The sequence below is a fragment of the Schistocerca americana genome, unplaced genomic scaffold, assembly GCF_021461395.2.
Source record: "Schistocerca americana isolate TAMUIC-IGC-003095 unplaced genomic scaffold, iqSchAmer2.1 HiC_scaffold_62, whole genome shotgun sequence".
In the NCBI taxonomy this organism is placed as follows: Eukaryota; Metazoa; Arthropoda; class Insecta; order Orthoptera; family Acrididae; genus Schistocerca; species Schistocerca americana.
In genome coordinates this window covers 1,211,683-1,239,651 of record NW_025726368.1, presented here as the reverse complement: position 1 = coordinate 1,239,651, position 27,969 = coordinate 1,211,683, and the positions used below count along the sequence as shown (strand labels likewise).

At 40.1% G+C, this 27,969-nt stretch overlaps 1 protein-coding gene across 12 annotated transcripts; it reads left to right on the top strand.

Annotated features, from left to right (window-relative positions):
• Positions 1 to 19: 19 nt before the first annotated feature.
• Positions 20 to 27,957, top strand: LOC124587780. Of its 12 annotated transcripts, XR_006975673.1 has the most exons (6): positions 20 to 242; positions 3,297 to 3,384; positions 3,603 to 3,925; positions 5,447 to 5,629; positions 11,817 to 11,974; positions 27,671 to 27,957. XR_006975673.1 is itself a non-coding variant. In XM_047131459.1 (3 exons), the coding sequence occupies exons 2-3, from the start codon at positions 11,838 to 11,840 to the stop codon at positions 27,933 to 27,935; spliced, it is 402 nt and encodes a 133-aa protein (XP_046987415.1). In that variant the 5' UTR covers positions 3,395 to 3,686; positions 11,817 to 11,837; the 3' UTR covers positions 27,936 to 27,957. The 12 variants fall into 12 exon arrangements, 3 of the variants coding, with proteins under 3 accessions (XP_046987415.1, XP_046987417.1, XP_046987416.1); XR_006975674.1 differs by lacking the exon at positions 3,297 to 3,384; XR_006975675.1 differs by lacking the exon at positions 20 to 242 and having other exon boundaries at positions 3,223 to 3,384; positions 3,603 to 3,686.
• The last annotated feature ends 12 nt before the right edge of the window (positions 27,958 to 27,969 follow it).

Here is a 27,969-nt window from a genome sequence, read left to right as displayed (position 1 = left end):
GTCATTTTCAGATGTAGAAGTAACTTCAGGGTTGTGCCAGGGAAGGGTGTCGAGTCCTTTACTGTTCGTATTGTATATTAATGCGATTGCAGACAATATTAATACTTATCTCAGACTTTCGCAGGTGGTGCAGTTATCTGTGATGAAGTACTGTCTGGAAGAAGGTGCATAAATATTGTCAGCTATTGATAAGATAGCAAAGTGTTGCGAAGATTGACAACTTGCTCTAAATGTTCAGAAAGGTAAAATTGTGCACTTCACAAAACAAAAATATATTTAATATCAGTGAGTTAGTGTTATAATCGGGCAACACGTGCAAATATTTAGATGTAACAATATCCCCATGAACCATGGACCTTGCCGTTGGTGGGGAGGCTTGCGTGCCTCAGCGATACAGATGGCCGTACCGTAGGTGCAACCACAACGGAGGGGTATCTGTTGAGAGGCCAGACAAACGTGTGGTTACTGAAGAGGGGCAGCAGCCATTTCAGTAGTTGCAGGGGCAACAGTCTGGATGATTGGCTGATCTGGCCTTGTAACACTAACCAAAATAGCCTTGCTGTTCTGGTACTGCCAACGGCTGAAAGCAAGGGGAAACTACAGCCGTAATTTTTGCCGAGGGGATGCAGCTTTACTGTATGGTTAAATGATGATGGCGTCCTCTTGGGTAAAATATTCCGGAGGTAAAATTGTCCCCCATTCGGATCTCCGAGCTGGGACTACTCAGGAGGACGTTGTTATCAGGAAAAAGAAAACTGGCGTTCTACGGATCGGAGCGTGGAATGTCAGATCCCTTAATCGGGCAGGTAGGTTAGAAAATTTAAAAAGGGAAATGGATAGTTTAAAGTTAGATATAGTGGGAATTAGTGAAGTTCCATGGCAGGGGGAACAAGACTTCTGGTCAGGTGAATATAGGGTTATAAATACAAAATCAAATAGGGGTAATGCAGGAGTTGGTTTAATAATGAATAAAAAAAATAGGAGTGCGGGTAAGCTACTACAAACAGCATAGTGAACGCATTATTGTGGCAAAGATAGACACTAAGCCCATGCCTACTACAGTAATACAAGTTTATATGCCGTCTAGCTCTGCAGATGACGAAGAAATTGAAGAAATGTATGATGAGATAAAAGAGATTATTCAGGTAGTGAAGGGAGACGAAAATTTAATAGTCACGGGTGCTTGGTGTTCGGTAGTAGGTAAAGGAAGAGAAGGAAACGTAGTAGGTGAATATGGATTGGGGGTAAGAAATGAAAGAGGAAGCCGTCTGGTAGAATTTTGCGCAGAGCATAACTTAATCATAGCTAACACTTGGTTCAAGAATCATGAAAGAAGGTTGTATACATGGAAGAATCCTGGAGATACTAAAAGGTGTCAGATTATATAATGGTAAGACAGAGATTTAGGAACCAGGTTTTAAATTGTAAGACATTTCCTGGGGCAGATGTGGACTCTGACCACAATCTATTGGTTATGAACTGTAGATTAAAACTGAAGAAACTGCAAAAAGGTGGGAATTTAAGGAGATGGGACCTGGACGAACTGACTAAACCAGAGGTTGTACAGAGTTTCAGGGACAGCATAAGGGAACAATTGACAGGAATGGGGGGAAAGAAATACAGTAGAAGAATGGGTAGCTCTGAGGGATGAAGTAGGGAAGGCAGCAGAGGATCAAGTAGGTAAAAAGACGAGGGCTAGTAGAAACCCTTGGGTAACAGAAGAAATATTGAATTTAATTGATGAAAGGAGAAAATATAAAAACGCAGTAAATGAAGCAGGCAGAAAGAAATACAAACGTCTCAAAAATGAGATCGACAGGTAGTGCAAAATGGCTAAACAGGGATGGCTAAACAGGGATGGCTAGAGGACAAATGTAAGGATGTAGAGGCTTATCTCACTAGGGGTAGGATAGGTACTGCCTACAGGAAAATTAATGAGACCTTTGGAGAAAGGAGACCCACGTGCATGAATATCAAGAGCTTTGATGTAAACCCAGTTTTAAGCAAAGAAGGGAAAGCAGAAAGGTGGAAGGAGTATACAGAGGGTCTATACAAGGGCGATGTACTTGAGGACAATATTATGGAAATGTAAGACGATGTAGATGAAGATCAAATGGGAGATACAATGCTGCGTGAAGAGTTTGACAGAGCACTGAAAGACCTGAGTCGAAACAAGGCCCCGGGAGTAGACAACATTCCATTAGAACTACTGATGGCATTGGGAGACCCAGTCCTGACAAAACTCTACCATCTGGTGAGTAAGATGTATGATACAGGCGAAATTCCCTCAGACTTCAAGAAGAATATAATAATTCCAATCCCAAAGAAAGCAGGTGTTGACAGATGCGAAAATTACCGAACTATCAGTTTAATAAGTCACAGCTGCAAAGTACTAACGCGAATTCTTTACAGAGGAATGGAAAAATGGTAGAAGCTGACCTCGGCGTAGATCAGTTTGGATTCTGCAGAGATGTTGGAACACGTGAGGCAATACTGACCTTACGACTTATTTTAGAAGAAAGATTAAGGAAAGGCAAACCTACGTTTCTAGCATTTGTAGACTTATAGAAAGCTTTTGATAATGTTGACTGGAATACTCTCTTTCAAATTCTGAAGGTGGCAGGGGTAAAATACAGGGAGCGAAAGACTATTTACAATTTGTACAGAAACCAGTTACACGAGTCGAGGGGTATGAAAGGGAAGCAGTGGTTGGGAAGGGAGTGAGACAGGGTTGTAGCCTCTCCCTGATGTTATTCAATCTGTATATTGAGCAAGCAGTAAAGGAAACAAAAGAAAAATTCGGAGTAGGTATTAAAATTCATGGAGAAGAAATAAAAACGTTGAGGTTCGCCGATGACATTGTAATTCTGTCAGAGACAGCAAAGGACTTGGAAGAGCAGCTGAACGGAATGGACAGTGTCTTGAAAGGAGGATATAAGATGAACATCAACAAAAGCAAAATGAGGATAATGAAATGTAGTCGAATTAAGTTGGGTGATGCTCAAGCAATTAGATTGGGGAATGAGACAGTTAAAGTAATGAAGGAGTTCTGCTATTTGGGGAGCAAAATAACTGTTGATGGTAGACACTTCGTCCAGTGTTGCTGTAGCTTTTGATATTGTACAAACTGGCAGAGGTTCAGATTCATCGTTGTCTTTACTTTCTTCACTTATCGATATCGTCAATTGAAGACCTCCTACGATTCCAATTTTTTCGAAGTAAGTCCGTGCTCTGTTTACATTGAAAAAAATACTCAGCTGAATAACTTTTGATCTTTAACCTCCAGAATTTTTCAGATGGAACCAAGGGTAGATAGTGGCCTCCGAGCTGTTTCTTTACTTACATCTGTACCTTTGTTGAATTACATTATCATAGTGCAAGTTGGTAAGTTTGATTATTACTTTCATCAAATAGTGTGTTGTATCCTAATGCCTAAAAGTAACAACTTTGGATGAATAGCAATTTTTAGTTTTTTTTATTTTGCACTATACATGTATATCTTCACAACTTAAGACTTTAGTAACTTTGAACCTATACGAGATATTAACAAATGGTTTCTATTGTATGATAAGATAACTCATAAAATTTCTTTTACCTTCCAGGTCATACAATTTTGATGCAAAAGTGAACCTGAAAACATGATAAAATGTGGACGTCTCTGGAGAAAGCTCAGTGTGTGGGGCCTGGTAGATACAGACGATACCTGATACCCAAATGCAACAAACCTTTCAGACTTGGAATACATCATTTATGGAAACAGGTAGTGTTCTCCATAAAAAAAACAGGGCTGGTCACCACGAGTTTCAGATGCCATTGTGGACAGGGTATGGCAGGCGTTTGCAAGGAGTTCTATAAAATCTGTATGTACTGCAGCCAGGGAGTTGGAAATGAGAAGATCGACATGGCACAATCTCTTGCATAAGAGGTAATGGCTCTAGCCCTACATGCAGCTGCTTCAGACATTTAACCCTATGACAAACCTAGGTGCGAACAATTTGCAGTGGATATTCTATGCAAGATTGATGCAAGCATTGACTTTTTGGAAAAGATTCCTTTCTCTGATATGGCAACATTTCGTGTATCCAGCAAACTGAATTGTCATAATATTCATATGTAGGATTTGCAGCATCCTCGTGTTACACATGAAATGGAAAGACACAGTCGTAAGGTCAATGTTTGGTGCAGACTGATCCCCAGTTGCATCACTGATTCACTCTTTCCCATCACTGCCATCAACAGTGGTGTTAACGTGGACATGCTACAATAGTTTAATGTGCCACAATTCAAACACCTGCAGCCTGGTGTCATATTTCAGTAAGACAGGGCATCACTTCACTGGCCCCTAAATGTACTTCAATTTCTATATAAAAGGTTTCCAGGTAGGTGGATTGGACGAGATGGTCCAACTTCAGGTGCACCATGATCCCCTGACCTTACACCACTAATTTTTTCCTGGGGTTTTGTGAAGGATGCGGTATATTGAACCAGGGCTAGAGACCTACAGGAATTGAAGGCACACATTTGCAATCCATTCGAACATGTTACCATGGAGACCTTGAATCGTATGTGGAGAGAAATGGAATTCCAACTAGGCATTATCCGTCCTATTAAGGGTGTACGCATTGATTTGTGTGAATGAGGAAACAAAATTTAGTTATCTGATCGCGTAAATTTTATTTGTATGAAAATAGATCACTCACTGAATTGTTGAATTTCATTATTCAGTTCACTCTAGATCCTGCTATTCTCAAATTACTGTTGCTCAGTTCCATGGGTGAACTTCAGCTCTGCTTTCAGTTGTTGGTAAATCTACAGTGGGCTATCTTTCTCAGTAGCAATGTAAAAAGCATCAGTGTGTGCTATGTCCAAGAAGTTATTGTGAAGGAAAAGGAACTGTGTTTTCTTATGAACTTCTGCTGATCGAGCTTGTATTTGTAGTGGCCTCCATTGTTCATAGAAAGCTTGTAATTCTGATACATAATTTCTCGGCTCCTGTGCCAGAATTTGTGGTCTTTCTCGTAGTAAATAGTCACATCCCCCACATCTAGTGTGACACTTTGTAGCTTAGTTAATTTTCTCATCTGTAAGTTGTAAAACAAAAGAAAACCTTTAATTTTTGGTTGAGTGACAGTAGTTTTTTCATTACTTCATGCAAGTAATATCAAAGATTTTAGATGTTGCTTATGAAATACTCACTGCTGATCCATTTTCAGTTACTTGTGGACCAGCCTGTTTGCGTAGTGCTCATATCCTCAGCTAAAACTTGCAAAGTAACATCCATGGACTTTGCTTGTTTTGTGAAAGTTATATGTTTACATCCTTTCTGTGTGTTGAGTTTTAGGTAGCCAGTGGGAGGACAGTAAATGGTAACCAATGAACAGCTTGTAACTAGGTACGCCTTCCTGCAGCTACCTTTTGTTTCACTTTCTCATTTTTCTGCTTACAGGAGTTCCTGTTACATATACAGCACTTGACACTGCTTGTGAGAAAACATTATTAATCAGCATTGATGGTGAACTTGGTCCCTAGCACCCACTAGTGGGCGTCTCCACTTCCATAGCAGGCAGTAGACAGTTGGACCCTAAAATATTTATATTAGGGTTTCACAAAACTTTGAAAAAAATATTTGGTTAGTAATTATTATTTTATGCTTTAACTTGATGCAACTCTGCTTTATATATTTTATAATGTGAAGTTACATTCCCACTTTATAAATCGTCATTACAGTGGAATGGTGGATAGTTAGAAAATTTTAATATGAAAGCTACATTTTCCTAGATGTGGATAAATTTATTGCCTGTGGAATGCGCTTGTCTTCTGCTGTCCGAAGTGGGCCGCAGGACACTGTGTTTTTCTAGGTGCGGGGGCAGTGCATGTACAAACATCAGAAATTGAAAGTTGTGTTTTTTATAATTCGACAACTGGACATGATAGTGATAGGAGAACTATCTTCTTACATCTTTCATTAACCCAATGAAAATTTTGTGCTATTTTTCACGCTAATCAATGTTTATCATGCCATACCTCCCAAACTAGGTGTTGTACAACACAATTTCATAACTGGCTTCAGTATCACATGTTAACGGGAGGAAACTTACTGGCCAATAGAGTTAGTAACAGTGAAGTAATAAATTAAAATGTGTTACTTGGAATTTTTAGCAAACCAGCATTTGAAATGTATTATTTGACAAACTTTTTCACTTTACATTTTTTTTGTGGGAGATCAGAGCAAGAAAAACTTTCGGAAAGATTTGAAAACATTTTAACAGTTTGTTGGAAGTGTGTGGGTGCTACAGTTTTCGGTAGATGAGAGTAATATTTTTTGGTTCATTGATGCCATGCGAGTTCAAGCGTGCTGCAAGGAACATTTTGGTATTAAAGGCACAGTGGACTGCGGCGCAACAGTAGGTAGCGGAGGCAGCGAAGGCAAAAGGTGTAGTGGAGCGTGCAGTCTAAAAGGAAGGACTTTGTGTATTATTGTATTCAGAAAGTGCAAAGCAGTCACAATTCTTGTGTTGTGAAGGAGCATATAACATTTTAGTAACGAAACAGTTGCTAGACGGTGCACAAGAGTGCCATCTCCCAAGTAACAACATCCAACTCATTATAAAAAGTGGTTAAAGCTCAGTACACCAAATTCATATTCTTGTGGAAAAAGACCCTGTTTCACAAAGCGCCTAGCATCTAGCACACATTGGTCTATCGCTTATTCGTATGATATTGAACCTCATCCCTGTTGGTTTTTGAACAAATTCTAAGTTGGTTTCTAAATGGATCATAAGTTGATTTTTGAATGTGTGCATAATGTACATGATATTTCTGCCATAGGAATCCCAGTCCCACCTAGAAATAAATTTTCCTGCAGACAAAAGGGTACGGGGCTATATGAGATCTGCAGAATAAAGCCGAACGGGTGAATGCCAGTCGCTGTATATGTGGTTGACTGGGTTTGCAAATAATCAGCTTTGTTATAATTACTAGCAAAATCCATAGATTCAGACTACCAGAGTGGAAATAAATGAGTAACAGGAATAACAGGTAACAAAGATCATGTATTATCTTCTCGGTGTATCCAAGAAAATGAGATTTTGACAGAAAATTTGTGGCCAGACCGCTAGTAAGGGCCAGTTGTACAATCCCCAGCCAGCAGCCGCTAAAGTTCTGTTCTGGGAGTAGCGCGGAAAACGTGTTGTACGAACACGTAATAACTCCTAACTGAAGAATAAATGCGGTGTAACTAAACTGGTGATTGTGGCCAGGTTAAGCGGAGAAGTAGTTTTGACACTGGCAGGAATAGTTACTGAATTAGTCATGACAAGATTGTTTGTTAGAACGAGGAAGAAGAAGAAGAAAACGGGGACATCACACAAATTGTGGAAGAATACGACGATCCCAAATTTATATAAAAATTTTGTACTACTACTCTTCGATCTCATACTTCAGAAGCCAGAGAGTATGAATGAAATGTGAAACTATTTCCTAACATACAACGTTTTGCTTGTCATTTAATATTGGTACTTCATGAATTATATTCTGTCGTGTTACAAAAATGACCATTTGTACCATAACAGTCTCATTTATTTGGTGTGTGTTAAAATTGCTGAAATATTAGGCAGGCCTATTTAGTTTTATCTAGCAGACAGTGACGAAATACATATAAACAGACTGAGAAACCACACCAGTCTTAGGTACTACTTGTATTAACAGCTATTCCAGTGTTAAAGGACAACATTGAGTTTTCCTGTTCAAAATATTTGACAGACTTTGATGAGGTAATAGATTCTTTTGCAGAAAGGAAAGCACGCCATGTAAAGCTGTAGCAAGATTAGAGAAAAAAATGCTAGGGCTTCAGGATTGAAGAAATATGTACTACTGTCTTGCTTGTTTCTTGTCTTTACTGGTTTCATGGATCATATATTTAATTTTATTAATAGGCAACAAAGAGTTTCTGAGGAGTTCTTGTTCTCCAGGTTACAAATTCCATCCAGTATTAACTGTGAGTTATTTTTGAGGGGGGGGGGGGGGGGGGGGCGGCAGGATGTCAAACCGGCCGACTATACGACATTTTAATTTCAACTGTCCTGAATATAGTTTGATGGCACCCATCACAAAATATTACACGTTTGAATTCCACAGAGTGAAATACAGTGACATGCAGTGCGCTACAAGGTGAACATATTTTATATATTTGAAAAGTCGATTTTTAAAATTTTTGGCGTCCTACCTCAAATGCTGGAGGGAGGGGGAGTGCCAGTATCTATTATTGCCCCTTTCGGAAATATTGTAGATCCAAGGCTGATAAACGAGTTGTATGGGGGAGGTGGGTAGTCTCCTGTGACCCGTGTTTATGTTTGAAAACAAAATGGATTTCTGCGGCCGGGAGTTAACAAGTGAATTAAAATACATTCACATAATTACGGAAGGCTAAAATATGTTTTACGAGTGTAATCCCAAAAGTAAGGTCTCCTATTTTTGTTATAAGTACAGAACTCTCTTTGTGTGGCAGTTGGTCACACTGTTATTGAGAGTGCTTCACGTGTTGTGTGTAAACATGCACACGTCACGCTGAGGCGCTCAGTCTTGGCTTGGCAGCCGTTGAGAATGTAGCTCCTGTTGGATGTTACTGGCAAGTGCGAATTGCGTGAAGTTAATCGGTTTTTTGAATGCAAAGGGGACTGCGCCAATTGAAATCCATCGCCAATTGACGGAAGTGTATGGTGAGTCGTGCATGGATGTCAAAAATGTTCGTAGAATTTTAACGGAAACATTGAACTTCCGGAAGGTGTGTGCAAGATGCTGACCAAGGACCACATGCGGCAAAGGGTTGATGCTTCCCGTGCATTTCTTCACCGCCTTGCACCCAAACATGCCAACTTTCTGGACTCAATTCTCACGGGTGACGAAATCTGAGCATACAACTTTACACCTGAGACCAAGCAACAATCACACCAGTGGCCGCATCCTTCTTCACCAAAGCTGCGGAAATTCAAACACACACAGTCTGCTGGTAAAGTCATGACAACCGTTTTTTGGGATCTGAAAGGGGTACCATTTGTCGACTTTGCACCCACTGGCACCACAGTTAACGCTGACAGGTGCTGTGGGACTGGAAAAACTCGAGCGGGCAATTCAGAACAGGAGAAGAGGAATGATGAACAAGGGTGTACACATTCTCCGTGACAACGTTCGCCCACACATCACTCGGCAAACTGTTGCTCTCCTGCAACAGTTCCAGTGGAACATAATCACCCACCCACCCTATAGTCCTGAACTGGCGCCCAGTGACTGTCACCTGTTCCCTGGGTTAAAAGAACAGTTGGCCAGAAAGTGATTCACCTCTGAACAGCATGGCGGCAAGCTGGTATAATACGGGTAATTATGTTGAAAAATAGTTAAATGTTAAAGCTGTAAACTGATGTAAACCGCTGTAGAAATAACAGCGCTGTGTACTTCAAAAATAGGAGACCTTTTTTCTTGGTATTACCCTCGTAGTTGCAGATTTTATTTTATTCCCACACTTCAGACAGTCAAGCATTAATCACCTTGCAGACCAATGAAGCAAGGTAACGGCTGATAAACTGTGGCCCTCGTCTGTGGGCCAAAAGTCGACAAAATTCCAGGGCTAGAAAGTTTTAACAGCCGGGACGTCAACGCTTATCGGACTTTTCACATCACAGAGGTCTACAATAAAGACATGGGTAAATCATATTACCTGCCGTCAATGCCGTTCGTTCTGAGGACCAGGAATCATAGTAAACTAAATGAATAGGAATCTGTGTCAGTGTGGGTTAAAGGTGCTGACCATTGTAAGAGCAATTAAACTTGTAGGTGATCTCACCCGTTATTACAGAAATGAAATAAATCTTTCCTAGTCCTTACAAAAAAAAATTATTAATTACAATATTGCATCAGCCACATGCGAGATACTCTCTGTGAGTGATCACCTTGTTCGTTACGCAACCGCTTATCGCTCTTTGTTAACAAATGTGACAAGCCAAATGAGACGCACCAACAAATGCATGCTGCTAGTGTAACTACAGGACGTGTCCAGGATATCCACTTTTCAGACTTAGAAAATTTCGGATTCACAGCATTAGCCGAGAACAGCTAAGCGTACATCGAGAACCAGGGGCTCAAGGAGGCAATAGCTTTGCCTATATAAGTAATGAATCTGGAAAGAAGTCGTCAGACTTCGTGCAGCTGCGCGAGCAACAGCATTGGACCACTCACACAGAAGATGCCACTACTTGCTAAACCCCAGATGTGCACATTGTGTGTGTTTGTGTGTGTGTGTGTGTGTGTGTGTGTGTGTGTGTGTGTGTGTGTGTGTGTTCACATTTCCACTTATATGAAATGTCAACTAATCGCTGAAGAGGACGCAGTCCAGAAAATGTTTGGCATGCTGCTACATTTTGTTTGCAAAGTTGCTATGTAAACCGTAGCTGTATGTTTTAGAGCTTGTAAACCGCAAACAATAAGGACGTAGAATGAGATTTTCACTCTGCAGCGGAGTGTGCGCTGATATGAAACTTCCTGGCAGATTAAAACTGTGTCCCCGACCGAGACTCGAACTCGGGACCTTTGCCTTTCGCGGGCAAGTGCTCTATCATCTGAGCTATCGAAGCACGACTCACGCCCGGTCCTCAAAGCTTTACTTCTGCCAGTATCTCGTCTCCTACCTGCTAGTTCTGCAAGGTTCGCAGGAGAGCTTCTGTAAAGTTTGGAAGGTAGGAGACAAGATACTGGCAGAAGTAAAGCTGTGAGGACTGGGCGTGAGTCGTGCTTTGGTAGCTCAGATGGTAGAGCACTTGCCCGCGAAAGGCGAAGGTCCCGAGTTCGGGTCTCGGTCGGGCACATAGTTTTACGCTGCCAGGAAGTTTCAATAAGGACATAGTTGTCTCCTTAAGTCACCACATAGATACATAGATGTCAATATAATTATTAATTTGCAACTTGCCTTCCAGACTGATTTCTTCACATTGTGCGTAAAACGCTGTCTCACTCATTTAACACATTCTTTGGTTGCATACGCATGTGCACATGTATACAAACAAAATTGTTTGTATTGCCTTTGATAATTCTAAGTTGAATGTAATAAATAATACAAAACCGAAAAAGCCTGATATTCATTTTGACACACCAAGGACAATAAGATCCAGTGTGTAGTAACATTTTCAAAAGTTTGAGAAACATACCAGTAGTTAGTTCTTATTTTGTACTAATTTTTATGGTGTAATGTCCATTTTATTTAACACATTTATCACAACTTCAACATGTTCATATCTCAACACTCAATGCTTAACTTTGTCCAGTGTTGCTGTAGCTTTTGATATTTTAAGAACTGGAAAAGGTTCACATTCATCCTTGTCTTTACTTTCTTCACTTGTCGATATCGTCAATTGGTAACCTACTTCAATTCCAATTTTTCTCGAAGTAAGTGTATGCTCTGTTTACATTGTAAAAAATACTCAGCCCAATAACTTTTGATCTTTAACCTCCAGAATTTTGCAGATGGAACAAAGGGTAGATAGTGGCCTGTGAGCTGTTTCTTTACTTACTTCTGTACCTTAGTTGAATTACAGTATCATAATGAAAGTTGTTAAGAGTGATTATTACTTTCATGAAATAGTGTGTTGTATCCTAATGCCTGAAAGTAACAGCACTGGATGAATAACAATTTTTAATGTTTTTGTTTTGCAGTATACATGTATATCTTCACAACTTACGACTTTAGTAACTTCGAAACTATACAAGATATTAACGAATGGTTTCTAGCAAATGATAAGATTACTCATAAAATTTATTTTACCTTCCAGGTCATACAATTTTGATGCGAAATGGAACCTGAAAACCTGCTAAAATGTGGATACCAGTGGATAAAGCTCAATGTGTGTGGCCTGGTATATACAGATGATATCAGATACCGAAGTGCAATGATCCTTTCGGACATGGAATACATCATTTATGGAAACAGGTAGTGTTCTCCATAAAAAGGGGCTGCTCACCCATCAGTTTCAGATGCCAGTGTGGACAGTGTATGGCAGGCATTTGCAAGGAGTTCTATAAAATCTGTATGTACTGCAGCCAGAGAGTTGGAAATGAGAAGATCGATATTGCACAATGTCTTGCATAAGAGGTAATGGCTCTATCCCTACATGCAGCTGCTTCAGGCATTAAAGCCTATGGACAAACCTAGGTGCGAACAATTTGGAGTGGGTATTTTATGCAGGAATAATGCAACCATTGAATTTTTGGAAAAGATTTCTTCCTTCGATATTGCAACATTTCATGTATCCAGCAAACTGAATTGTCATAACGTTTTTATGTAGGATTTGCCACATCCTCATGTTAGACATGAAATGGAAAGAGACAGTTGTAAGGTCAATGTTAGATGTAGACTGATCCCCAGTTGCATCACTGATTCATTCTTTCCCATCACTGCCATCAACAGTGGTGTTAACATGGACATGCTACAAGAGTTTACTGTGCCACAATTGGAACACCTGCAGCCTGGTGTCATATTCCAGTAAGACAGGGCACCACTTCACTGGCCCCTAAATGTACTTTAATTTCTATGTAAAAGGTTTCCAGGTAGGTGGATTGGACGAGATGGTCCAACTTCAAGTGCACCATGATCCCCTGACCTTACACCACTAATTTTTTCCTGGGGTTTTGTGAAGGATGCGGTATATTGAACCAGGGCTAGAGACCTACAGGAATTGAAGGCACACATTTGCAATCCACTTGAACATGTCAACATGGAGATCTTGAATAGTACGTGGAGAGAAATGGAATTCCAACTAGGCATTATCCGTCCTATTAAGGGTGTACGCATTGATTTGTGTGAATGAGGAAACAAAATTTAGTTATCTGATCATGTAAATTTTATTTGTGTGAAAATACATAACTTACTTAACTGTTGAATTTCATTATTCAGTACACTCTAGATCCTGCTATTCTGAAATAACTGTTGCTCAGTTCCATGGGTGAACTTCAGGTATCCTTTCAGTTGTTGGTTAATCAACAGTGGGCTGTCTTTTTCAGTAACAATGTAAAAAGCATCAGCATGTGCTATGTCCAAGAAGTTATTTCGAAAAAAAAATCTTTTTTTCTTATGAACTTCTGCTAAAACAGCTTGTATTTGTAGTGGGCTCCATTGTTCATAAAAGCTTGTTATTTTGATGTATAATTTCTTGCCTCCTGTGCCAGAATTTGTGGTCTTTCCCACATCCCCCACAACAAGTGTGACACATTGTAGTATAGTTAATTTTCCCATATGTAAATTGTAAAAAAAAAGAGAACCATTAATTTTTATGTGAGTGAGAGTAGTGTTTTCATTATGTCGTGCAGGTAATATCAAAGAATTTAGATATTGCTGACGAAATACTCACTGCTGAGCCATTTTCAGGCTGCTTGTGGGCCAGCCTGTTTGCATAGTGCTCATATCCTCAGCTAAAACTTGCAAAGTAACATCGGTGCATTTCACTTGTTTTGTGAAACTAATATGTTGACATCATTTCTCTGTGTTGAGTTATACGCAGCCAGTGGGTGGACAGTAAATGGCAACCAATCAACAAGTTTTAACTAGGTATACCTTCATGCATGTTTTTCTGCGTGTCAGGGGTTTCTGTTACATACACGGCACTTCACACTGATTGTGAGAAAACATTATTAATCAGCACTGATGGTCAACTTGGTCCCTAGCACCCACTAGTGGGCGTCCGAACCTTCATAGCAGGCAGTAGACAGGTGGAGGTTAAAATATTTACATTAGGGTTTCACAGAAATTTGAAAAAAATATTGGGTTAGTAAGTATTATTCTATACTTTCACTTGATGCAACTCTACTTTATCAATTTTATAACGTTGAGTTACTTCCCCACTTTAGAAATCATCATTACCGTGGAATGGTGGATGGTCAGAAAATTTTAATACTAAAGCTGCATTTTCCTAGATGTAGGAAAATTTATCGCCTGTGGAATGCGCTTGTCTTTTGCTGTCCGAAGTGGGCCGCAGGACACTTTGTGAAATGTTTTTGTAGGTGTGGGGCAGTGCATGTACAAACATAAAAAGTTGAAAGTTGTGTATTTTATAATTCAGCAACTGTACACGACAGTGATATGAGAACTACCTTCTTACGTCTTTCATTAACACAATGAAAATTTGGTGCTACTTTTCATGCTAATCAATATTTTTCACGATTTTTGGACAGCATGTTTGTAGAGATGAAGCAGCAATTAGTATTATTAATCCCACATCAACAACACCATACGAACACACAAGCTGCTACCATGACGACGGCATCCTCGCTACACGGACTAGAGGGTGCCTGATATACGCTTTATAGCCTGTGGCAACGGCGTCCTCTCCACAGGGAGTAGAGGGCTCTGTAGTCCTTCCATATTAGCTGTTTTAGTAAATTGACTCAAATGTTTTCTATGTAAATGTACAAATAGATATATTGTAATACAAGACGACACCAGTTTTTGTGTGCCACAAATTGCTTATGGCACATAATGTAATATACTTTTACGAGTTGACTACGAAACATTTGTTGTTATTTCATAATTAACACTATAATTGTAACTCTTTTTAAATGAAATGGTTTCGCCTTCTGTTATTTACTGTAACTTAAATTTACGTTAAACCAAGGTGACTAGTAATTACGTATAATAAACTGTATTAAATACCGTTGATCGCCACTGGGGGGTGTTGCTGTCTATTCACATGATACCAGCATGCTATTTAAGCCCATACGAAGGGTGAGTCTCGCATAGTTTCCTGCTGTTATGTAGACAGGAGTGACACCGCCAACAGTCGACCAATGGGTAACATACTTTAAATTTACGTAATTTTAGCTGTAGTATAATGGAGTCTTTCTGACAAATATCTATAATTTCACAGTGTAAACGTCCAGATGATAATGACCCCTACGACGGGTTGAAACCGGTTGGCTGTATAATAATAATAATAAATGCGATTAAGACTGTTTTTGAATAATTAATATATATCACGCCATACCTCCCAAACTAGGTGTTGTACAACACAATTTTATAACTGGCTTCAGTATAATATGTTAATGGGTGAAAACTTTCTGGCCAATAGTTAGTAACAGTGAAGTAATAAATTAAAATGTGTGACTTGGAATTTCTAGCAAACCAGCATCTGAAATGTATTATTTGACAAACTTTTTCACTCTACATTTTTTTGTGGGAGATCAAAGAAAGAAAAATTTTCAGAAAGGTTTGAAAACATTTTAATAGTTTTTTGGAAGTTTGTCGGTGCTACAGTTTTCTTTAGATGAGAGTAGTATTTTGTAGTTCATTGACGCCATGCGAGTTCAAGTGTGCTGCAATGAACATTTTGGTATTAAAGGCACAGTGGACTGCGGCGCAACAATAGGTAGTGGGGGCAGCGAAGGCAAAAGGTGCAGTGGAGCGTGCAGTCTAAAGGGAAGGAGACTGTGTGTTATTGGGAAGATTATTCAGAAAGTGCAAAGCAGTCTCACAAATCTCCATGTGTTGTGAAGGATCAAATAACATTTTAGTAACAAAACAGTTGCGAGGCGATGGAGAAGAGTACCAGTTCCCTCTGCCTTATCACTCAAACGTACCGGAAATCAATGCCCTGGTTGACAGTTATGTCAAAGCTAAGGGATTCACCGTGAGCAACAGATTCACTGATTACTTCGGTGGGCAGAATTTTAAGTCATTCACGGTACTAATCACAGTAACAACATCCAACTCATTATAATGGTGGTTAAAGCTCAGTACACGTGAATTTACTGATGTTTTATATTGGACATAATCAAAGACATTTCTTCTTACATGTTTCATTCAGTTTTCTTCAGATTTCTCCCCAAATTAACTCATTTTTGCAATTAGTTTCTCATGCCAGTGTCAGCTGTGTTCCACAAAATATGCCGTTTGGACACGAATTTGATAAGTTGCTCATTGTTTGAGACAGAGAATCAGTCAGCTGACATTTCAGGTGAATAATTAGATCAGAAGAATTACGTAGTCTTACTGCCTGTACATGTGAAAAAAATATTGCAGCTGTCATGTGGTATTCTCCAGCTGCTCAGTTGACTTTCCCACTACAAGCGCCCTCAAGCAAATTGCTGCAGTGTGCGAGACATACCCTTCCTGAGGCGTGCAAGCGTGTCCCACAGTGGCACTGTTTTGCCGGACGATAGGCAAATGGTCTGCTATGTTCGCATTGTGCGAGTGGGGAGCGCAGTCTCCCACACATTTTATGCAGCACGTTGCGGGAAATTCCCACAGCTAGGAAAACATTGCAGTGATGCAAAAGTGGATGGTAGGTAAAAAAGGTTCACAACCCCTGCTTTAATAAATCAGACTGCCACGTATAAAACAACTTCAAATATGTGTTTACTTTATAGGTGCTCAGCAGCATTTTGGGCAACAGGTTTCCTGCAGCAAACTTCATCAACTGCCAGCTTCTCAGCTTCTTCCCAAATTGGGAAGTTTCCAGGTGATACAAAGTTTTCCCTGTTTCTGCATCCATCTGTTAGTTTCCACACCACTGACACTTTGGGGATTCTTCCGTCCTTCAGGCATAGAACGTGGCCCACAAGTGTCATTCTTCTTTCAGCAATGGTATTGTTTGGGCTGTGCAGACAACCATTTGAAACTTGGTCACTATAGCTAATACCAAAAATTTACCCCGAGTGTCATCAGTGAGAAACACTTAAATCGTGTGTCAATTTTGTTGACATTTCCTAGGTTCCGCACCAGTGCCTGGCCGTCACTAGGACGAGAGACAGGAGTGCACCTGGAGCTTAGTATGAGTACTTCTAGAGTCTTAATTCCTGTGTGGATCAGATTGCGTGGAAGACTGCAGAAGCCCTTCCCAATTCAGCTAGTGATGCCTGCATCTACATCTACATCTCCACTACACTGAAGTGACAAGTCACAGAATTCTTCGTAATATCTTCTCGAGCCTGATTTTGCCCAACATAGTGCAGCAATTTGACGTGGCACAGACTTGAAAAATCGTTAGCAGCATCCCACAGTAGTAATGAGCCAAGCTGCCTCTATAGCTGTCAGTGTTCATGAAAGTATTGCCAGTGCAGGGCTTTGTGTTAGTGTGGGATTTTGTGGAGAACTGTCACGTGAATGTTCAATGAGATTCGTGTTGGGTAATCTTGGTAATCAAATCATTCACTTGAATTGTTCAGAATGTTCTTCAAACCAATCACAAACAGTTGTGACCCATTCACATGGCGAATTGTCACTCCATCGTTGTTTGGGAAAATGAAGTCCAGGAATGGCTGCAGGTGGTCTCCAAGTATTGAAGTAAAACCGGACTTGAACCCTGCCGTCAGCTCCTACCATCTGAAATTGGGGTTCATCTCACCAGTACACAATTTTCCAGCCACCTAGGATCCGACCGTTAGTCACAAGCTCAGGAGAGGTGCTGCAGACGATGTTGTGCTGTTAGCAAAGGCACTCGCATCGTTTGTCTGTTGCTGTAGCAGTTAATACCAGATTTCAGGACCGAGCGAGGTGGTGCAGTGGTTAAACACTGGACTCGTATCCGGGAGGACGACCGTTCAATCCCGCATCCGGCCATCCTGATTTAGGTTTTCCGTGATTTCCCTAAATCGCTCCAGGCAAATGCCGGGATGGTTCCTTTCAAAGGGCGCGGCCGACTTCCTTCCCCGTCTTTCCCTAATCCGATGAGACTGATGACCTTGCTGTCTGGTCTCCTTCCCCAAAAACAACCCAACCAGATTTCACTGCACTTTCCTAACAGGTGGGTTTGTCGAAGTCCCACTGATTTCTGTGATTATTTGACACAGTGTTGCTTGTTTCTTAGCACTGGCAACTCCACACAGCACCACTGCTCTCGGTCGTTAAATGGAGGCCATCAGCCACTGCGTTGTCTGTAGTGAGAGGTAATGCGTGAAATTCGGTATTCTTGACACTGTGGATCTCGGAAAATTGAATTGTCAGATAATTTCCAAAAGGGAATGTTTCACGTGTCCATCTCAGACTAGCATTTCGCATCCACAGTCCGTTAATTCCTGCCGTGTGATGATAGTCGTGTTGGAAATCTTTTTACGTGAATCACCTGAGTGCACATGACAGCTCCCTGTTGTACTGCCATTGTATACCTTGCGTGTGCAATGATAGTGCCATCTGTTTATGTGCATATGGCTTTCCCATTATTTACGGATAAAACTGCTGAGATATGGGAATTGGTTAACACCTTGCTGTACCTTCTGTTGCAGTATAAGTTGAGTAGGTACATTTCCACTTATGCATATTGTTTTTGTTTCATCACTATTTCTTTACAGTCCTAAAGAAATGGCTGCTCCACCCAGCTCGGTAACTATTAGTTGAAAGCTGTGTTGTGTTTCTGTCAACAGAAAAATGTAGTCAGCAAAATCCAGGTTCTTAAATCTGTATAACACGACACACCGTAGGTGTAAAAGTGAAGTGTGGTTGACCTGCCATCTAGCAGCAAAACAGGCAAAGCTATGGTTCTATCATTTTAGCAGACTGTTCATCTGCCAGGCTGAAGTAGGAGCAGTTCTGTTAACACAGGTGGCACTTGGTATTGGGAGCGCCTATATTGTTGGCGACACCCCAAATAGATTTTGGCTTCCCGACCGGTGTTCAGTTTATACTGCGGAGCTTTACGCTGTTCTCCAGGCTGTCCAGTACATCTATTGCCATCAGCGGGTACAGAATGTTATCTGCTCAGACTCTCTCAGCTCTCTCCAAGCTCTGTACCCTGTCCACCCTCTGGTCCACCAGATTCAGGACCTCTGTGGCATTCCTATGGATCCCAAGACTTGTTGGTATCTGTGGAAATAAGGCGGCCGATATAGTGGCCAGGGCTGCAGTCTCTCTTCTTCGGCTAGCAATTCGCATGATTCCTTCGCCGATCTATGGAATGTTTTATGTCGTCATGTTGCTCTTTTATGGCACGCACATTGGTCGACACTTCCCAGTAATAAATTGCGGGACGTGGAAGCTCTTCCCTGTACTTGGACCTCTTCCTCCCGAACTCGGCGTCGGGAGGAGGTAATTTTAACTAGACTCCGGATACGGCTCTGTCTTTTTAGCCATCGACATCTTTTAAACGGCGATTCTCCCCCACTCTGTCCCCACTGCTCTCAACTGTGGACGGTGAGACACCTTTTACTTGAGTGCCCCTATTTTACTCCGTTACGCGCCCGTCTACAGCTGTCGCCTGATATATCTTCCATTTTAGCAGATGACACGCGATCAGCCGATCGTGTTCTCGAGTTCATTAGTGCCAGTGAGATGACATCAGTCATTTGAAGCTCCTTTTGGGGACAAACAACCCCCCTTCTATAGTGGTTTTTTAAGCTTTCCTTCTGTTTTTTGGTTTCCACACTTTTTTGAGTTTTGCTCCCATTGCTACTGGTTTCCAGTTTCGTTTTTTTTAGCTTTTCCTAAGTCACAGACCGGGTGCTAATGACCGTAGCAGTTTTGCGCCCTAAAACCATAACAAAAAACCACACAGGTGGCATCTGTTCTATTCTGTCGTGTGTCCGTGTGTGTGCAGTAGAGGCGGTGACTCCGCGTGCACAGAACGCAGCCTTGCGAGCGGGCTGTCTACTAGTTATAGTTTTCCGCAGCAGACAAAACACACGGATCGATTCGTCGATTCCACATAGTATCCTGGGTATTTTTTCCACTAAGAAGTAGCTTATAAATACATTAACGAAACAAATGAAATATCTTTTTTGTATCCCCATTGAAAGAAATCTCTATATCTAATGATAGCTTCTTATTGTAGCAATGAAATGGAATAAAAAGAGCTTTCAAGTGATGATTGAAGAATACAGCAACGAAAGGTGTCGCTATGACCTAGCATATTTTGTACCACAATAAGGCAATCTACAGATCTACAAATGATTCATTCTGGGTTTATACAAGTTAATGTGCCTATAATTTTACTTTTGATAGATATATATATATATATATATCACATAAATTAGTGAAAGTAGCACATGCCTTTGGTTCTGTAGCTTTATTATTTCAGCACGCCAGGAAGGAAAGCTTCGCCAGAATAGGAGAAAAAGTGAGAACAGTTGTCTGGTTTAATGAATGAGGAATGTAAAGCACGCTTAGCCTCCTTACGTTTGCATTATTCAGCTGAACTCAAAAAGATGGGGGGAAAAATGCAGAGTAGCTCAGGCGGGACCGCCCATAAACTAAGCGTGTGGTGGTTCGACCTGTTGGCGTATTTGAAAGGCCACATAGTGCCTAGAAAACTGCTGAAAAATATCCCAGTCTCTGTTGTGCGTACTAATTTTTGTCACTCTGTCATCGCACATTTTCTGCATTATGTAAGATAGGTTATCCTGTTGTAGGAATCTACATTGATATCAACGGTTAATTTCCGATAGTAAAAATATACTTCACAGGGTTTGGACACGTCCACTTAGTGCAGAAATTGTTGATTTGTGCGATATGTGCTAGTGCTTTCAAATACTATGCTTCCACTTTGTGTGTGCTCCCCATGTCATTTCTGTGAGTGAAAACATTCACATGTCAAATGCACAGCAGTGGAAACTTTGATGCAAGCACACTGGTAGTAATAAATGAAATTAACTTAAAATACCCCAAATACATGTACGGCAGACCGGTGGACTGAGAGCATTTTTTGTGGTCTATTGTGCAGAAGCATCCACTAGACTTTTTGAAAAATCTGATACATCACTGTATGTAGTAGTTTGCAGAGATGCTCGTGTATCAGTTTCAGAAGAGGTAATGTCAATGATATTTAATAGGAACTGCTGAGCAATTTATTTGTTTGTAACGTACTCTAATGCCTAAGACAATCAAAAGCAATGTGAAGTTGGACTGCAAAAATTCACACCTATCTGTCATAGATTGACTTAATTGATGTGTACAGCCGATCTTCTTCTATGGATTGCCGGCTCCGTTGATCTCCAAAACCTTCTTCTTTGAAGAATACTGCTGGTTAACAGGAATTTATAAGACTCTCTCTCTCTCTCTCTCTCTCTCTCTCTCTCTCTCTCTCTCTCTCTCTCTACTTTGGAAATAATTTAGTGCTCAATGAATACTTTTAGTTCAGTCTTGGTAATTTCAACTTCCACAAATAACATATTCACCATTTCTCACATCAATATTCGAATGTATACAAGTCAACCGATTCGTCTCGCATTAGACTAGATAAAATACATCTGAAATAAAGTTGGTTTAACAACCACATAATTTATGAACCCGTCTTGCCTCTAGAGTGTCCAGCATGTGAAGTACTTAAAAATCTGGAAAAAAATAAAAATCTATTTTACACTTCACTCTCACTTCTTGATAATTAACTTCATCCCTGGAGTTGTCCTCTACTTTAGACTTCTTTACCCTTAACAGATACTACGTCTACATATATTCCGACTCGACATTCCTTAATAATTACCAGAATCGATTCCTCTCAGGTTTATGCTCTTTCCTTGCTCATGCCTCCCTATCTACTTGACGTGGAATCCTTCTAGTTATATGTATATATCCAGGGTGGTCCATCGAAAGTTTCAGATGAGATTATCTCCAAAATTATCGAGTAAAATTATCTGGTAAAAAAAAGTGGATAAGACAAGTTCGTAAGCTCAGAGCAGGACATCAAATGATACTAGACGTGATCCACAGCCCCCTCCCCCTTCAGTGGGGCATGGGGCAACTTTTAAATTTTAAATGGAAACACCTATTTTTTATTGCAGATTCGGATTCTCCATAAAAAAGTAATCAAGTTATGTCTGAATCATTTCTAAACCATTGACAGATGGCACTGAAATCGAGAAAAATTAAAATTGGGAAGAACTCGGATTTATTTAGAATGATCCGAGGAGGATGCATGAAATACATACAAAATGTCCACCCATTCTTTCATTACGCCAAATTAAGCTATTTTTTATTTTTTACAAAATGTATCCTTCCCACCACAGTATTTGATGGAGGGAGGCAGAATGGTATTAAAATTTCGTTACAGAACTCTTCACAGTTTCATTACTCACCTGACTGTAGCGCTAGCGTGGCCAAACTGGGAACTGCAGCTCAATATAAAGATCAGACGTCACTTAACTTTCAGATTGTGAACCGTAAACATCAACTGACGAAAGTAAATTATTCTTTAGCGAAACATGGCTCACTATTCTCCTACAGAGATTGTTGATACGATGTTAATTTTAGGTGGATGCCATAACAATTACGCTGCAGCTGCAGAATTGTATGTGTATCGTTTCCCAAACAGGTGACATCCAAGGGAAAATATTATTCTAAATTGCACTCGACGAGCTCGAAATGGATACATGCACCGTCCACCTCGTCATCGTGATTACAATGAAAATTACGCCCGTACCCTAACATTCTCGCCTGTGTTCAACTGGATTCTGAAACGAGTAGTCGGTACCCCGGTCGGTGGATAGGATGCGGCGGGCCAATTCAGTGGCCTCCACATTCACCAGACCTAACATCTCCTGATTTTTTCCTTGTGAGGCTATTTAAAAAATACTGTTAATGAAAGACAGCCCACAACGCAAAACGATATGGAGCAACGCATTGTGTGTGCAGCCATACATGGGATGTGCTGCTCAAAACTGTGGACAACTTATGCAGACGATTGACTTCATGCATTGAAGCAAATGGGGATGATTTTGAACAATTTCTTCGTGGATAATTTCATTATTTAAGCACCCCAAATTGTGAGAGGCAAGGGGACTCACTAATGAAGCACCCCATGGGAACATCATTCTACAAAGTCCATGTCATTGTTCCTGGGTAATACTAAAAGTAGGATACAGTACATTTTGTACAACAGCAGCTTAATTTGGCGTAACGAAAGAACTGGTGCACATTTTTTATCGATTTGATGCGTCTTTCTCGCATAATTCTAAATAAATCAGAGTTCTTCCACAATTTTACTTCTTTCTTGATTTCAGCACCATCTGTCTATGGTTTAAAAAATGTTTCAGACAAAACTTGATTACTCTTTTATGGAGAATCCGAATCTGCAATAAAAAATGGGTGTTCCCATTTAAGATTTGAAAGTTGTTCTCCACCCCACCCAAAGGGATGGGAGTTGGAGCTCACGTGTAGCATCATTTGATGTCCCCCTTTGAGCTTACGAACTTTTCTTACCCACTATTTTTACCTGATGTATAGTTTTTGGGACAATCTCATCCGAAACTTCAGATACACCACGCTGTATATTTTCCTATATATACGTGCGATGTAGAACTGTCACAATAAACAACAATGTGTGCATATTTCCTGCTGTACACAAACCTTCCCTCTCCATCACTTGATGGTTCTCACCTTTTGACAGGTTTCTAGTCAGTATTTTCATTGCTTGTGTATCTTCGTGTGTGTGTGTGTGTGTGTGTGTGTGTGTGTGTGTGTGTGTGTGTGTGTGTGTGTGGGGCCTGATTCTCGGTCTACTTATTTGAAGTAATTTGTAGGTTATTGGAAACCAGGAAGGACTTCTGCGATGGAAGTAGATGCATATGGAAAGAGGGAGAAATAGACACGTCCTCAAATGAGAAGTAAGAAAGGAAAAAAAAAATAGATTTGGTTGCTAAGATTGAAAAAGAGAAAGAAGACAGCCCCAAAGACAGGAAACCCTTCCCACAACCCTTCCCCAGGACCCCCTACCTCGCCGGTGCTTGAGTGACAAGCTGGAGGTGGTTCCTATGGAACAGACATTACCACCGTAACCTTTAAGGTCCCCGAAGAAAATCTTAGCAACCCTGTGGAAATAGCAGTGTCAAATAATCACACACACTTGTTTGCGAGGGTTGTTTGAAAGGTGTGATGTGAGTATTGTGTCATTCATGATATATCTGTTAGTGTAAATCGTGCTTTTACCTACACTACCCAGCCCCTTTCAAAATCTATACAAACGCTCCCGTCTATATCATACCTCATAAAAGGTGTAAAATATTCTGTGCAAAATAGAAAATTATACACTATGATAAAATAGTTGTTCTGTCCGTCACATTATATTACATTATTCATAAATATAATATTCTACTCGGTTCGTTTCATGCCTAGAGGTCACTGTTTCTTCCATGGTTCTCTTATGCCAGTCTTTACATTATGTTTATATCCAATTTTCTAAACACTAAAATTACAGGATAGTTTAGTAATTCAGTAATAGACTACAGAATCATGTAAGATTTGAAGGGAATTCAGTGCAGGAAAACTATTCTGGAAGAAACACCGAAAACAACTCGGGATCCGACAGTTGTCACTCCGCCCGTTAACACAGAACGTTAACGTCCCTGCGGGATAAATGTGACTCTGCCCGGATTCCATGTATCTGATATTAACCTCACTGGAGCAAGTGCAAACCAGTAATTCTCGCTGAATTTTGTGTGGAAGTCTCCCCACGGCAAAACAATCACCACTTTACTAGGTAACACAACATCAGGTGAAGTTATTCCATTTTCTACTCTATCCTGGATAAATTTGAATCCTTTCCACAAGTCAGCTATAACCTTGCTGGTATTATTAATTTCGGAAGAAGCAATAGTTGAAATGAAACTTCCTGGCAGATTAAAACTGTGTGCCCGACCGAGACTCGAACTCGGGACCTTTGCCTTTCGCGGGCAAGTGCTCTACCATCTGAGCTACCAAAGCACGACTCACGCCCGGTACTCACAGCTTTACTTCTGCCAGTACCTCGTCTCCTACCTTCCAAACTTTACAGAAGCTCTCCTGCGAACCTTGCAGAACTAGCACTCCTGAAAGAAAGGATATTGCGGAGACATGGCTTAGCCACAGCCTGGGGGATGTTTCCAGAATGAGATTTTCACTCTGCAGCGGAGTGTGCGCTGATATGAAACTTCCTGGCAGGAGTGCTAGTTCTGCAAGGTTCGCAGGAGAGCTTCTGTAAAGTTTGGAAGGTAGGAGACGAGGTACTGGCAGAAGTAAAGCTGTGAGTACCGGGCGTGAGTCGTGCTTCGGTAGCTCAGTTGGTAGAGCACTTGCCCGCGAAAGGCAAAGATCCCGAGTTCGAGTCTCGGTCGGGCACACAGTTTTAATCTGCCAGGAAGTTTCATATCAGCGCACACTCCGCTGCAGAGTGAAAATCTCATTCTGGAAATAGTTGAAATGTTTCCAGAGGTTACTCTCGTGACAACTCCTCGATCTATTATTTCTTAAATGGTTCCTCCAAGCTACATACACTTGTAATAACAAAGCTGGATGCATTCTCTTTGAAATTCCATCCTACATTATTTACTCGTGTACTGACACCTGTAATTTGCAATTCAATAATAGAAATTAATTCCTTAGACTAATCTAGACTCTCTTTTGAAGTACTTAAACCTTGTGTTAAATTATTGTATTCATTATTGTACACGTCTTTTAAAGATTCTAAGTTTTCAATAGGTTTCGATTCTACATTATTACGTTTGGCATCAAATTCAGTTTCCAAACCAACCATGTCTCCACATCAGTTACTAGATTCTTTGCTTTGAGTGTCTACTCTGATGTTCAACAAATCTATATTTGTCATGTCATACTGATCCTTTAATTTAGAATCCATTGATTTTATTAAGTCTAGGTTTTTATTCAAAATCTCACCTCGAGCATCCAATTTAGAACTTATTGAGTTCATCACTGTCTATTTCTCTACTTAAATTAGCACTCTGTGCACCAAGTTTTTCACTGGAAGTTGCACATATTTCATTTGTCAAAGAAGCACCCTGGTCATCTATTTTATCATTTGAGTATTTACTGAGTCTAAATTAAGACTTCGAGCATTTAAAGTTTTTAGTTCCTTTCTTAAAGAAGTATTTTGAGCCGTCAGTTTGTTTCTTGAAGCTGCTGAATCTGCACTTTGGTCATCAATTTTATCACTTAGTTTTAATCTAATTCACTAATTCAGACCAGTCTGGCACCTCCTCACTCACTTTCATTGCTATGGCTGGTTCTGAAGTTTCTCCAATTCTCTGTGTATCCATATTTGTCTTAGTTTTTGATCAGGTGATCATTTAACGAATTAACTCTAAGCATTGTAACTACACTAATGCAGTTTCTTCGACTTTGTACTCGAACAATTATTATTTTTCGCTCTACGGTGTAGAGTTTAGGCTCCATCAATGAGCAGGTGTGGAATCGGCACCGGTGAAAAATAACTGCTGCCGGTGGCATCGGTTGCTGGTTTTCGTGTCTGCATCGGTGTGCGTATGTAGAATCAGCGCCGGTTAGCAGCAACTGGTGCCGGTGATGTCGGATGTTGTCTTCGCATCTGCGTTCCTGCGATGCGTGTGGGAGCTGGACATTCCCCACAACGTATCTTCTTAGTTGAATTATACTCGTTGCATCTCTTCTTAGTCTAATACATCGAGGTCTTCTTTTCATTCTTTTAACATTATTACTTTCGTACGTCTTTCACTGTGTTGCATTCACAAAATTTATTTAATTTTTGGACTTAATCCAGTTACATGAAACAGTTCCCTTGTCTTGTTATTCCTGATTGCTATGGCGTCATCTTCTGCTTCGATTTTCTCTCAAAATTGCCCTTTTTTAAAGTCCTGTCATGGTGATATTTGACATTAGAAATTTAAAAAATACTTAACTATGTGCTTACATCTTCGAAAATAGCCTCTGAAATACGTACATAATTACCAAAGATTTAAATCACTTTATGTTTTCTGACAGTTTTTTTTACATATTTGCAAAGTTACATATGAAACATTACATTAATTTTTTGCTTCAAGGTACGCTGTATGTAAAATTTTAAATAAGGGACATTTTAGTTTATTTTTTAATCTGAAAGTGGACATGTTTTCTGTTAACTTTATGTAGTATGGCAAACAGTTGCATAGAAGGCATTTTGCTTTTACAGGCTCTTCGTCAGTTAAGTTGACCCGATTTCCTTCAGTATGTTTTTTTAAAATTTTGTTATAGTTATGGATATTACTGTTTAACAGTGCAGCGTAGTGACTTTATGTAAATACATACACAATCAAAGGCTTTTGAATAGTCTAGAAACATACCACAAACTTCCTTTTGTCCATCTAGTGCCTTAGTTGAATACAGTATACATTCAGCTGTTGCTGTACTGCTGGATCTACCTGTGCTAAATCCGTGCTGGGCATCAGAGTATGGCATTTTTTCTTTACAATTTACTATTGTTTTTAATTGCACGTTCTATTATTTTAGATGAGACAGGTGTAATAGTTGTTGTTCGGTAATTTCCTGGATCTTTCTTGCTGCACTTCGGAAATGGGGATCACCTTACTCTATCTGAAACTTGTCAGGAATAACCTTCCATCTGTGGCTAAATTTATTAGAAAAGTTACAGGCTTTGCCACCTACTGCAGTTGAGTAGATACAACGTCTCATGTGTCAGAATTTTTGTTTTTTAATTCACTGCCTCACCATAATGTTCATTTATATCATCACAGACTTCTTTAGTGTTTTTCTTTATAGAAAATAAAAGAGTTTCAACACTGACCTTTCCATATTACTGTACAAATTTATTGCAGCAAGCCAATGGTTCCAACATTCAGGTTTCATACATGTTATTTACACCAATAATTTTATACAGTCTACTGTATTTGGCACAATCAATTTTAATTGTAATGTTATTATTTTATCATGTTTACAGTGCAGTATTTCATAAATTGCTTTTTTTTCTAGTGCTCACAAGACATTTACAGTGGGGTGTGCAGTTGAGAACAGTTCTCCATCTACCCCTCAGCGCGCACCAGAATTATTCAAAGTGGGGCACTCTGCCAATTCTAAGAAGCAGGCCAAAGATGTCCTGGTAAGCAGCACATTGTCAATGCTGCGAGACAAACAAACAGCAATGAATGGGAGCAATGAGGATGACAAGTTGGGCGAATATGTTGCAGCTGAGCTGATAACAACTAAAAATAGAAAATTAAATGCAGAGGCAAAGTGAATGTTATCATGAATGCCATCATGGATGCAATTCA

Coding starts and splice junctions, on each gene's coding strand:
- LOC124587780 (XM_047131459.1), top strand. CDS start 11,838: ATGGAACCTGAAAACCTGCTAAAATGTGGATACCAGTGGATAAAGCTC. Junction 11,975..27,670: donor TACATCATTTATGGAAACAG/GTAGTGTTCTCC, acceptor TTTTTTTTCTAG/TGCTCACAAGACATTTACAG.